Source organism: Littorina saxatilis, linkage group LG2, assembly GCF_037325665.1.
Source record: "Littorina saxatilis isolate snail1 linkage group LG2, US_GU_Lsax_2.0, whole genome shotgun sequence".
Lineage (NCBI taxonomy): Eukaryota > Metazoa > Mollusca > Gastropoda > Littorinimorpha > Littorinidae > Littorina > Littorina saxatilis.
In genome coordinates, this window is record NC_090246.1 from 52059829 (window position 1) to 52073345 (window position 13517).

The following is a 13517-nucleotide window of genomic DNA, read 5'->3' on the forward strand; positions in this document are numbered from 1 at the left end:
ACCTTTTTAAGACCTGATTTTCTTAGCTTTTTGGAGGTTTATAAAGGGAGTTCCACTGTACTGCATTTTTGTTTCTATTCTCTTTAGTTTTATTGTCTTTTTGACGTTTCCAGTAGTTTTCTCTGGGGTAAGAAGAAAATGTCTTACATTGTGGTGAACATCACTGCAGATGCTTTTAAAGAAAAAAAACAAATTAAATGTAGTGTTTATGTTTTTGCCATTCGTTGAGGCACAGTGCACTATACTGCCAAAAGATTTTGCCAGCAAAGTGAGTATATCTAAGTGAATTCAGACATGCACTGGCAAGCAAAAGTACCAATGGTACCTGTCTTCTCTGTGAAAACTTATAAAGACACTTTCTCTTTTTCTTTTTCCCCAATAGTTAACTGGTTGTAGCTAGTCTGGGTGAAATAATGACAGATTTGTTTTCCTTTGAAGGCCAGCAAAGAGGTAAATGCACTACAGTGCTCTGTTTTCCTTTGAAGGCCAGCATAGATGTAAATGCACTACAGTGCTCTGTTTTCCTTTGAAGGCCAGCATAGATGTAAATGCACTACAGTGCTCTGTTTTCCTTTGAAGGCCAGCATAGATGTAAATGCACTACAGTGCTCTGTTTTCCTTTGAAGGCCAGCATAGATGTAAATGCACTACAGTGCTCTGTTTTCCTTTGAAGGCCAGCATAGATGTAAATGCACTACAGTGCTCTGTTTTCCTTTGAAGGCCAGCATAGATGTAAATGCACTACAGTGCTCTGTTTTCCTTTGAAGGCCAGCATAGATGTAAATGCACTACAGTGCTCTGTTTTCCTTTGAAGGCCAGCATAGAGGTAAATGCACTACAGTGCTCTGTTTTCCTTTGAAGGCCAGCATAGATGTAAATGCACTGCAGTGCTCTGTTTTCCTTTGAAGGCCAGCATAGATGTAAATGCACTACAGTGCTCTGTTTTTCTTTGAAGGCCAGCATAGAGGTAAATGCACTTCAGTGCTCTGTTTTCCTTTGAAGACCAGCATAGAGGTAAATGCACTACAGTGCTCTGTTTTCCTTTGAAGGCCAGCTTAGAGATTATCCAGTCATTCTATGAATTCAACCATAGGAACCTCAGAATTATTGCAAGATTTGCTCTGTGAAGTTTTTTTGATAGTTTTATGTTACCGCTACAACATACAAAAGATCTAGGAAAATATAACTTACCATTTCAAAAGTAGGTCAGGTCAAGGTCAAGCTTACCTTTTTTCCCGAATATCAAGCCGTGTGCGCTCTTTGTAGACCAAGTAATCCATATTTTTGGTTAATGTTTTCAGGTTTGGCATCAGGAATGCTTTTACACGATGATGATAATGATAATATTTTTTGGTATCGTTCAAACAAATTAAAAAACACGACTTTGTGTTAATGTTTTAGTAATAACTAAGAAAAACTTATCCTACTCAGTCACAGCTTGTGACTGTCTTTAGTTATTTATGTCTTGATGTAGGCTGCTCATCGAGTCTTTTGATTGATACAGTTTCACTTTGAAATAGAATTGAAGAGGCTGAAAAAAGGCCGAGTCAGATTTGTATGACCTTGTTTTGAAGCAGTCCACTCAGTCTCTGCACAAATAATGTCACCTTAAGACTTGCAAGTTTCCTTTTGAAGCACAATGCCAGTTCTGTGCGAAAAAGGCAATGAACTGCACACATTGTATGATTGATGTCTATTTGCTGCTGAATTAGCATCTTTGTACACAAGACAAAACAACTTATTTCTTATATGCACGAACATATCACGTGCCCTGGACCCTGTATCTCTTTTAGTCGTCTGTGTCATTCTCGTCTGCGCACATGACATAAGCGTTGGAACATTCAAGCCCATGGCATTCACCACAAACAGAGGAGCAATCCAGACCGTGTTTTCTACAACTGCAGCGCTTGGTATCACAGTCAGATTTGCAGTTGCATCTGATGACTGACAGCAGCTTGGAAGGTGCCGGAGGGAGATCAGTGGTACAGGGTACCAGGTTGTCTCCAGCTGTCTTCCAGCCCCAATCTTGAGGTTCCAAGACAGTTCCTGCCCACTCTTGTACTTGTAGATACACACGAAGACTGTGGTATTTTGCTGCAGCAGACGTTGGAGGAAGACAATGCATTTGTAAAAACGAAGTTCCCCCTGCAACTTTCGTGCAGAACATGTTGTACCTCAAGTCATCCAGGCAGTCGGGAGATGTTCCATCATAAAGTGAGACAAGTATTTTCTCCCCAGCTTCAGTGCTGTTGCTCGGTGTACAGTCTGTAAGAAACATGGAAGCCAGACTCTTGAGTTCTTTAGATCTCTGAAATTTGCGAAATGCACTACGCTTGCCTACTCCAAATGGCCTTGACGTTGTGTCGCAACCACTGACAGCATGGATGACTGGTAGGACTTGGCATAGACTGCCAAGACACCTGGCATGCCTGATATTCCATAGCTTGACTGTCTTGGTACTTGTCCTGTGGCTTGGTTCCAAAAAGATGTCACGATGGTTGTCTGAGGCATGGTGACAAAGGAGAACCAGCACATCAGTGTCGTCTCCTACAACAATAGTAACCTGTGTCTTTGAACTCTCTAGAGCCTGAGCAACTATCATGCAGTCTGCATCTCCGTCAGCACACACCGTCGGACACAAGTTTGCAGCCAGGGCTTCAGAGAGGAGGTTAATGAACCGCTGCTTGTTCTTCTTGTTGGAGAGAAACACATCCTTTCTTGCCTGCAATGACATTTCCGGCTTGAAGACGACCTCAGGTGAACACTTTCCCTTGGCTCGACGGTTGTGAGTGACATCCTTGGTAGATGGACCAGAGTTGTATCCATCGAAAACCACGGTTGCATTCTGGAACCTGTGCTGAACAAACTGGACGTAAGATCGTATTATTGCAGCAAATGTTGCACCTCGAGGCCAAGGTATCAGCTGCTGAAGAGCCCCTCCGTCCAGGATGTATTGGACTTCAACATCACACTTTGGTAGCTCTGGCATGTCAACGTTGGCAATTTTCCATATTTCGTCAGCAAGCTGGGACTTGTTTGCTAATCTTGGAAACTACTATTCCCATCCCATGGAATGTGTTGTGACCATCAAGGGTGCTGGAATTATGGTCGACATTGTCAGCGACGTATTGGAGAAAAGAACTTTGATATCCAGGTATGTCTGTACTCTGAGAAACTGCTGCATTTGCTTCGAACTTTTGTACCTCTGTGTAGAATGAAGTGAATCCCATGGTATTGAGAACATCAATCAGAAACCTTGAACCGAAGTGGTGATGCATTTGGATACCGAGTCCAACTTGCAATGGGGCAATAACAACTCTCGGACGAGCAGCTTGCACAATCGCCTGGCCGATTGAAGCAATCTTGACGTCCGCATCCTTCTCACTAAATATCGTGCGAAGCAGAACCTAAAGAGACTGAGGAACGAAATCTAGATTCTTGGTCACGGACGCTATGTCATTGGATGTTGGATAGTGGCTGCTTGCTGTTGCAGCTGCTTTAACGTCGTTTCTGATCATCTCAGCCGCAGCCTTCACTACCCTAAGCTTTTCTTCTTCGTCATTTGTTGCTTTGGGAGCGCTAAAAAAGTCATGGAGAAGAGTTCTAGCTGTTGTTCGGAATGTTACAACATTGGCTTCTCCATTTACTTCCGTGACAATGATTCTGTCTGCAAACGTTTCCAACAGTTTGTCTTTCATGTGTTGGTGGGTGTACGTTTTTCCTTCTGAGAACTCGTTCATTTTTTCGACGAGTTCACCGATGGTGATTTGCTCGTCATCATTTTCACATAGGTACTGAACTGTTTGTTCGTACGCATTTCTCTTGTCTGTATCTTTTGGTCGTCCTCTTTGACAAGGCCTTTTAGATGATGATGTTGACGAAGTGACTTGAAACCGCTGTGGGATCTGCTTTCCTGTCCTGAAGTTGACATCACAGGTTTTGTGATAAATAGAATCAGCTGCATGCAAGTCTCTCGCATATTCCAGTCGCCCCCGCACTGTGTCTGACCACTCATCCTGTCTGTTGTCGCACGAGGCAAATACTGAGTCCTGGAACGAAAACGTACGAACCTGGAAGGCTTTGTCAGGCGCGTTTTTGGCTGCAAGATTCGCCATGGTTCCACAGTATAAACAACAAGTAGCAAAGTCAAAGGCATTTTGTTGTGATCGAAGACTTGGACCTGCCTGATCAACTTCATCATGCAATCTCTTCTGTGCTCTCAGGTCTCTTTCAATGACGTGTGTGTTGGTGTAAAGTTTACGACATTCTTTGTGAACTCGTTTTCCCGCGGTCGCTTGCACACTATCACCTCTTTTCTTGCTTGCACTGTTGATTCCTGTTGACAAGACATGACATATGAACTGACAAACACAAACCGTTGCTCATATATATACCCGATTCATTAATTATACGTAATTTGCATTTTAAACCCGAAAATGATGTTTTACTTAGAACGAGCCATTCATTGTTCTCCGGGATAACGCTGGCAATTATGACCGTCGAGATCTGTGTAAAATGTCATTTGTCATATTTCGGTCTAAAATAAAAATAACGTTTATGTTACGGTTCATTATAATCAGATTTCCAATTTTCTTTTTTTTATCGAATGAATGCACAGGTACGCGCTTTATTTTTTTTGGCAAATCACATCATTGTGTGTGTGTGTGTGTGTGTGTGTGTGTGTGTGTGTGTGTGTGTGGGTGTGTGTGGGTGTGTGTGTGTGTGTGTGGTTGTGTGTGTGTTTTGCAAAGAAAGAGAGCTCGGGAAGAGAGAGAGAGACAGAGAGAGAGAGAGAGAGAGAGAGAGAGAGAGAGAGAGATTGAGAGAGATTGAGACTGAGAGAGAGAGAGAGAGATGTCCAAAAACTGCATGAATATTTATGTATTAATCTTCATTGATTGAAACGGACTATTCTGCCCTCACTAATAATCTTAACCAAGCACCAATTGTTTGATTCATTATCGTGAAACAATATTTACCTCTGGCGCCTTCTACTCTCAATGTTGCACTGTCTAGGGGCTTTATGGTGATGTTGCATACAGATTTACATATACAGCAAAGCCCTTCTGTTTCATCCATATCAGAAGCTGCACACACAAAAACACCGAATTATCGAAAACAATTGAGGAATTGGATCAAAACAGCAACACTGTGCAAACGGGGAACCATACAAAAGAATGGAAGCAGACCGCTTTCAAATACAAGTAAACCTTTCTAACGTACTCATCAAATGATTGAACAAAAATGTACATTTGAATGATAAAAAGTCACTGACCTTCATGGATTTGGAGTGTCGACATCCACGAAGTGAAAGTTCAACCACTGACGCCCAAAAAAACGCGGAAACGACGCGATTAAGCAAACGCATTCCAACTGGTCGTAGCATCCTTTGTAACAGGCTCACTAACGATGGTAGCGGATGCAGCCAAGGCAATCTGAACCATGCCGCTGATAAGGTGTTGAGTGATACGCCGCACACCTTCCCGCTATGGCTGTACAATGTTGCCTGAATGAATGAGAACGTGGGATTAATTATGCTTTATTTAATTTTATCTCAGTAAATAAACCGTAGATTTTCCTAGATCATTTTTATGTTAAAGGGCTACATTTTCTCTACAAGTAGACATAAAAAAATCAAATCTTGCAATAATTCTTAGGTTGTTTTCTGGGCTGACTAGATAAAGATAAATGCACTACAGTGCTCTGTTTTCCTTTGAAGGGCAGCTTAGAGATAAATGCACTACAGTGCTCTGTTCTCTGCTAATGTTTCAGAGACCCCAACAGCCTGGCAGACAAGCAAGAGCTGATCCGTCTTGACGAGACAGGGGTGGTTCTGTCTCTGGACGGTAAACCTCTGAAGCTGAACACCACAGTTGACTACAACATGGACGGAGAGTGGCATTACATCGTTCTGTCCTGGAACAAGACTTCTGGCCTCATCGCCTTCTTTGTGGACACTGTCCGTATCCCGCTTCAAAACTACAACACCGGACAACCACTGGATCTAAAGTGATTAGCCTTTTGTTCTCTGCATTGGGTCAGGTACAGATGGGTGCAGTGGCCTCGTGGATAAGACGCCGGCCTCCCAAGTGGAAGGTCATGGGTTCGAATCCCTGCCGCGCCTGATGGGTTAAGGGTGTAGATTTTTCCAATCTCCCAGGTCAATTTATGTGCGGACCTACTAGTGCCTTAACCCCCTTCGTGTGTACATACAAGCACAAGACCAAGTGCGCACGGAAAAGATCATGCAGTCCATGTCAGAGTTCGGTGGGATATAGAAACACAAAAATACCAAGCACGCATCCCCCGAAAGCGGCATATGGCTGCCTCAAGAGAAGGGTAAAAAGGGTCATACACATGAAAACCGTGGGAATTTCATCCCATGAGGGGGGGGGGGGGGGGGGATAGCCGTTTGTTGTTGTTGTTGTTATTTTTAAAACATTGCACATGTCCCTAGGTCTATCCCCTTTTCAAAACAAGATACACATATTAAAGGGTAATTGTAGCATATGCTGCTCTATGACTGATGAGAAACGGCCAATCCGTCTTAGCTGAGATGGGTTTTGTATTTTAGATAGAACATGCATGTAGCCTATCGGGAAACTAAGAACAAGTACATGTAATAAATGTCAGCATCTGTTACTCTGCTTCATCATTCTGATTAACAACACGCAATATGATGGAAATGCTTTTTTCATAAGGCATTCCATGTCAGCTGTCTTCTGCTTGTTATTATTACATATTCGGTGGGTTCTTGACAGATCAGCTTTTTTGTCAGTCCAAGGGGAGCGTATGGTCTGCTGTTTTATCTTTATAGACCATGGCCAGAGTACTGCCTGTAATTTGTACTACATGAATTACGGAATTTGCGCATCTTCTTTTCAGTGTGTGGATGGTCCTCGGCTGTAACTATGATGTTGCCATGGACATGTGCCGAGAAGGGGAAGGATTCAATGGGTACATCAGCCAGGTGTCACTCTACAACCGAGAACTTATCTTCAATGCCGAGTTAACAGTGCTTGGTAACACCGACCCCTTCTACGTCTTCCCGGATGCCATCATGACCTGGGGCGAGTTCCTCTTGTACCCTGGTGTCACTCGCATCTACCCATCCGTCGCGGATCAGAGTTGTCCACGCGGCTTCACCGGCTTTCCCACTTGCACCACCTCTGTAGCAGGTATTCTCTTTTTTTTTTCATTTTCATAACTTTATTTTCCTTTTGCTGGGACATTTGGGTCGCTTCCTCCCAGTGGAAAGCTAGCAGCAACAGAGTCACACTACCCAGACCTATGCATGTTTAGGTGAAATCAGCCACCTGTACTTGTGGCAGAATGACTGAGGTCTTTTACTCACCACAGAGGTGACATGGATACTGGCCCCACCCGGATTTGAACCTACAACCCTAGGATCACAAGTCCAGTGCTCTACCAATTGAGCTATTGGGCCCCCTCTGCCTTAGCTTTTTTCTATGTATGTAGACATTTGGGATTCTTGTGAGTGAGCAATTGTAAGGGCACAAAGGAAAGTACTTTGTAACTTCTCCGCAATCTTTCGTGTTGGAACAAACTTGATACAAGATAACAGTCACTGATGTATGATCTGCTGGCTTTTCTGCAGGCACGACCAGCGTGGAAGTTGACCACGACTCTTGCCCAAAAGACATCATCCAGTACAGCACCCAGAGAGTGACTCGGATCACATGGCCTGATATTGTCTTCAAAGGACAGGCCAGCAATGTCAAGTCGTCACTGTCCTCAGGTAAGTGTTGCAGGCTACCTCCCTTATACAAACGTGTGGGCAAGAAGCTTCATTTGTTTTGGGTTTATTCTGGTATTTGGATTTATTGAACTCAGACACTGAATGTTAACAAAATTACTAGCCATGGTACGTTTAGATGTCTGCTTTGAAAGCAAAACCCTGGTATAACATGTGTATGTTTAAGACAATTGCTATCCTGTTTTGTTCGAGTAACAAGTCTTTGAAGATCAATTCTGTCTAGATGCTTTGTCCAGAGCAGTTGAATAATACTCTGTGTTAAACGTTTGTACACATTTTACAATATTGTATTTTCTTGTTTATAAATATTTTCTGCTTAGATGATAACAGTGTGTATTTGTTGTGATAGGGACGGTGTTCCTGTGGGGTAAATACCCTGTGATAGTGGAAGCATCCAATACTGATGGCAACAAGGCTCTGTGTACTTTTGACATCTACTTGCAGTGTAAGCATTCATTTTGTTTATGGCTGTCTCAGAAATGTTTTGTTCTTTTGCTATGAACATGTTGCAAATTTTGTATAGTACACATTTTATGCCCTCCCTTATGTAGAACGGGTCTGAATCGCCCCAAAATGGGTGCATTCCTGGGCTGTAGGTACATTTCCTGTAGGTGTTTTTGCTGTATACAGAGAATGTACCTGGATGCATTTTCTGTAGTGTGTTGCCGATCTTGCTGAAGGTCACACTATGCTTAGCAGCTTTGGTAGAATTTAATATTTTTGGATCTTTTTATTTTTGAAAGAGTTTCGATTCAGTATTGCAATATTTATTGAAGAAATAAGACAATCCATCCTGTCATACCGCATCAGTTTTGGGTGTGTATGAAGGGACAAAGACTGAGTTGAGTCACTTGCTTGGCGCGAGATTGAGCAGCATTATACTTTCCTCCAGGAAATGCGCCTGGGTGTATTCCTTGTGCATAGGAAAAACGCAAACAGGAATTGCATCTACAGGGATTGCACCTACTTTTGGCCGACTTAGACCCCTTCTGCCCTACATACCAATACACAGATGTTGGTAGTACGTTTCGGCGGGGATGTAGCTCAGTCGGTAGCGCGCTGGATTTGTATCCAGTTGGCCGCTGTCAGTGTGAGTTCGTCCCCACGTTCGGCGAGAGATTTATTTCTCAGAGTCAACTTTGTGTGCAGACTCTCCTCGGTGTCCGAACACCCCCCCGTGTGTACATGCAAGCACAAGACCAAGTGCGCACGAAAAAGATCCTGTAATCCATGTCAGAGTTTGGTGGGTTATAGAAACACGAAAATACCCAGCATGCTTCCTCCGAAAACGGCGTATGGCTGCCTAAAAAACGGTCATACACGTAAAATTCCACTCATGCAAAAATCACGAGTGTACGTGGGAGTTTCAGCCCACGAACGCAGAAGAAGAAGAAGGTAGTACGTTTAGCCTTTCTGTTTGACAGGTTGGGACGACAGTGTGTTGGATTGGAATGCTCGTTTCAGTACTGCTACAAGGTGGCAGTGCTATTTAACAGTCTTTTAACATACAACAGAGTGGTTGGTTACTCAAAGAGCTTCATCTTTTCCACTTTGTTTCTTTCAAACTGATCCCCTTTCAGTAATTAACTCCATTATTTTTAGTTTTGTTGTTGTTGTTTTGTTTGTTATAACTTTTGTTTGAGTTGTTGAAGACGTCTTAATGATGTGCAGGTTACTAATCTGACCCAGGAAGTAATTGCTTCAAACATGTTTTTGAAATGCTGATAAATGTGAATAGGAACAAGAGACTAATGCTGATAAATGTGGTACAAAATGTGTTCAGATGATCAGTGCACAACCCCAAAGACCCCAATGAATGCAGACCAGGTGTTCTGTGCCAACTTCACTGATGCTGAGAAGAGAGATTACCGTCAGTGCTCGGTCAGTTGCAAGGCTGACCACAGAGTGGTGGTTCCCTCCCCGGCAATTCACACCTGTGGGCCCGTGGGCAGCTGGGATCCTCCTGTCCCCAACCGTTACATGCCCTATACCTTGCCACCTTGTGGACGTAAGAATTTGCTTCGATCAGTTATTACTACTGTTGTAAGGTATAGGTATGTCGTCATAATGTGTTGATGGAAGGTTTCAAGTTGAGAATCATCAGAGCTTACTAAAACAGGTATTTGGCTAAATTTCATGTGAAGAGAAGCTAGGTTGTATACTAAGCTTTAATTCTTTAAGTACCTCAATAATTTTGCAGATTTCATGTTCCAACAACAGAGAATTTTCTTTCATTTCTAGATTGGAGACTTGTTATGGCTAAAGTTTAAATTGATTATAAAGGTGGACAAAAATATATTGAAAAATTAATGATTTACTCTGGCTTTAGCATTCAGGTGTCAGTTTGGATGAAATTGGTTGATGGACTGGTATATTTTTACTTCAGCCTGGAAGACTGGGCCTCTTTTTTTTGGGGGGGGGGGGGCTCTTTTGTTTTGAGTTCTGACAAGTAACCGCATCATAACCTTTTACAAATGTCTGTCGCAGCCACTTCCAAACCAAAGCGTCGACTGGTTGTAGTGATCGTGTATCATGTGCCATCATCTGAGTGCAACGAAGTGTCCCAGGAGGTCAGAGAACAGATGGAATTGCGCCTCCAGCAGCAGAACGCCAGATGGTCCAATGGTCTCTGCAAGATGACTGATTGCTCTGACATTCAACTCGATATCTCTTGTCAAGTTGGGGCAGCTCCAACTGGGAGACGGAAACGTCAGGCAACGTACCAAGATGTCACTGTTACCATGACTGCTGATGATGTTCCGTGAGTCATTTCTGACATTTGATTTTTAGTTCTTTTTGGGCACACAAAATATTCGTTTCCGTCTATCATTTTCATGGAAATTTTTTCATCTGAAACACTTTTTAAAAAAAGAAGGAAATCAACCAACCAATTAACCAAGTAACGTTTAACAACCAAGCCTCCAAATAACCAAAGAAATTAGTATACCTTTGGCTTGATTTTTAGTCTTAAAGGATTTGAAAAAAAAATAAAGACAAGTCGCGTGAAGCGATATATTAACATTTAGTCAAGCTGTCGGCATCAAAGTAACAGATTAACACTAAAAAACAGTCATCGCCGAGACTATATTAAGATAGTCTCGACTAACCACAGCTAAAGACTGAGACGGGTCACGCTCGTCTCTGCGTAGCGTGCGAACGCAGTACTTATTTAACCTATTTTCTGTCATTCTGAGCACATTTTTAGAGTAAACATGATATATGTATATATTTTTGAATTCAGGAGAAATTGAGGAATACGATTCAATCATTTTTAAATCTGTTTGTGACAACTCGATTTTAATGGCAACTTTAATGAGCAAATTAACTAATTTTTACGATGCCAAGCTAAAATTTAATCCCATAGTCCGGACTTCATCAAAGATTGCTTGACCAAAATTTCAATCAATTTGATTGAAAAATTAGGGCGTGACAGTGCTGCCTCAACTTTCATAAAAAGCCGAATATGACGTCATCAAAGACATTTATCGAAAAAATGAAAAAAACCACCTCGGGATATCATACCCAGAAACCCTCATGTGAAATTTCATGAAGATCGGTCCAGTAGTTTTCTCTGAATCGCTCTACACACACGCAAGCACACACACACACACACACACACACTAACACACACCACCACCCTCGTCTCGATTCCCCGTCTATGTTAAAACATTTAGTCAAAACTTGACAAATCTAAAAAGGACGAATTGTCTTTGAATTTTTGGCTTGTTTTATGAGACAGGGTGATGCAGTAGTTCCCCTTTTCACTGCACCTGCTCAGAGTTGTTTAGAGTTGTTTGCAGGCCTTGAGCACTAAGCTATTAATAGCTCAAACGCTCAGTGGCTGCAGGTGAGAAACCTGTGGGTTTTTAGAGAGCTGTTTGTGATAGGGTATAACTGTGGTTGTCTCCTGTACACGAAGGGGCACGTTGTCGAGGTAAAAGCTTAGCAATGATGACGTGAGCCCCGGTTCGAGCTGCTATCACAGACGCAACTGCAAGAATCCGACCGGCTAACCCGTTCGGGTCAGTGTTGAAGGAAATATCCTTGTCGCCTATGATCAGGAATTCTTTTTCTAAAGTGTCCAAAGTCTTTCCCCCGCGACACGAAAACTTTACTGAATCGACCTTTCCCGCAAGTTTGAAATAAGGGGACAACTGAGCGTCTGTTCGACAGTAAACCACCGTCCTTAGCCGCCCGCCAATAGAATGGCCAACGATCACGGCGTGCTTTCCTGGCATCACGGCAAAATAAGATCAACAACGAAGAAAAATAGAATGAATCACAGTACCTTAATGTTGGCTGAAGCGAAGACACGGGATCAAGTAGAAGAATAGAAGACACAAGAGAGCGAGAAGGAAGTATAAAGAAGAGAAGTTAGAGAAAAGACGAAGAATAAGTCAAAAGTAGAGACAGAGCAAAAATGATGTTGTCTGTAGGTAGACAAAGAAGAGAGTGACCGAACGCGGTCAAGGGGAAAGCATCCACGCTAAGCTGGCTGGAACAATCTCTGGCATTGCCCAGCGATTGGTCCATGTGCTACTCATTGATATTCATGAGGTTACAGCAGAGGAATTCCGATTTCCCATAAATGTCCATGTTACCCACAAGACTTTTTGTGATAGGGTATAACTGTGGTTGTCTCCTGGTATTCTGTTTCAAACCTTTGCGTTCAAATGGCAGATTTTCAAAGGCCTATTAAATTAGTTTAATCCTACTCCGGTTTCACTGGCTTTGCCTCCTAAGGTTAATTGAGTGTTTTTTACACTTAATTACATATAGTGGAACCTCCCATAATGACCCCTCTTAAAAACGACCCCCTCCATTTGCCGACCGATATTCTAGGCAACGGATGCCTTTTACACTGTAACTAACGTCTGAATGGCGACACTCTTTTTTTAGACAACCGACTTACCAAACATTCAACAAGTCGCGTAAGGCGAAAATACAATATTTAGTCAAGTAGCTGTCGAACTCACAGAATGAAACGCAATGCCATTTTACTCGTAGCATCGTCAGGCCACCGCTCATGGCAAAGGCAGTGAAATTGACAAGAAGAGTGGGGTAGTAGTTGCGCTAAGAAGGATAGCACGCTTTTCTGTACCTCTCTTTGTTTTAACTTTCTGAGCGTGTTTTTAATCCAAACATATCATATCTATATGTTTTTGGAATCAGGAACCGACAAGGAATAAGATGAAAGTGTTTTTAAATTGATTTGGACAATTTAATTTTGATAATAATTTTTATATATTTAATTTTCAGAGCTTGTTTTTAATCCGAATATAACATATTTATATGTTTTTGGAATCAGCAAATGATGGAGAATAAGATAAACGTAAATTTGGATCGTTTTATAAATTTTTATTTTTTTTTACAATTTTCAGATTTTTAATGACCAAAGTCATTAATTAATTTTTAAGCCACCAAGCTGAAATGCAATACCGAACCCCGGGCTTCGTCGAAGATTACTTTACCAAAATTTCAACCAATTTGGTTGAAAAATGAGAGCGTGACAGTGCCGCCTCAACTTTCACGAAAAGCCGGATATGACGTCATCAAAGACATTTATCAAAAAAATGAAAAAAACGTATGGGGATATCAATCCCAGGAACTCTCATGTCAAATTTCATAAAGATCGGTCCAGTAGTTTGGTCTGAATCGCTCTACACGCACGCACGCACGCACGCACACACACACACACACACACATACACACACACATACACCACGACCCTCGTTTCGAT

At 42.2% G+C, this 13517-nt stretch overlaps 1 protein-coding gene across 5 annotated transcripts in view; it reads left to right on the plus strand.

The window, feature by feature from the left end:
* The window catches only part of LOC138959186 (uncharacterized), a 238685-nt gene that overhangs the window by 180503 nt on the left and 44665 nt on the right, over positions 1–13517 (plus strand). For all 5 annotated transcript variants that reach the window (XM_070330571.1, XM_070330570.1, XM_070330574.1 and 2 more), the window contains 6 exons: positions 5773–6009; positions 6886–7178; positions 7619–7759; positions 8127–8222; positions 9561–9785; positions 10265–10538. In XM_070330571.1, the coding sequence (XP_070186672.1) occupies positions 5773–6009; positions 6886–7178; positions 7619–7759; positions 8127–8222; positions 9561–9785; positions 10265–10538 (1266 nt within the window). The remainder of the gene's footprint in view (positions 1–5772; positions 6010–6885; positions 7179–7618; positions 7760–8126; positions 8223–9560; positions 9786–10264; positions 10539–13517) is intronic.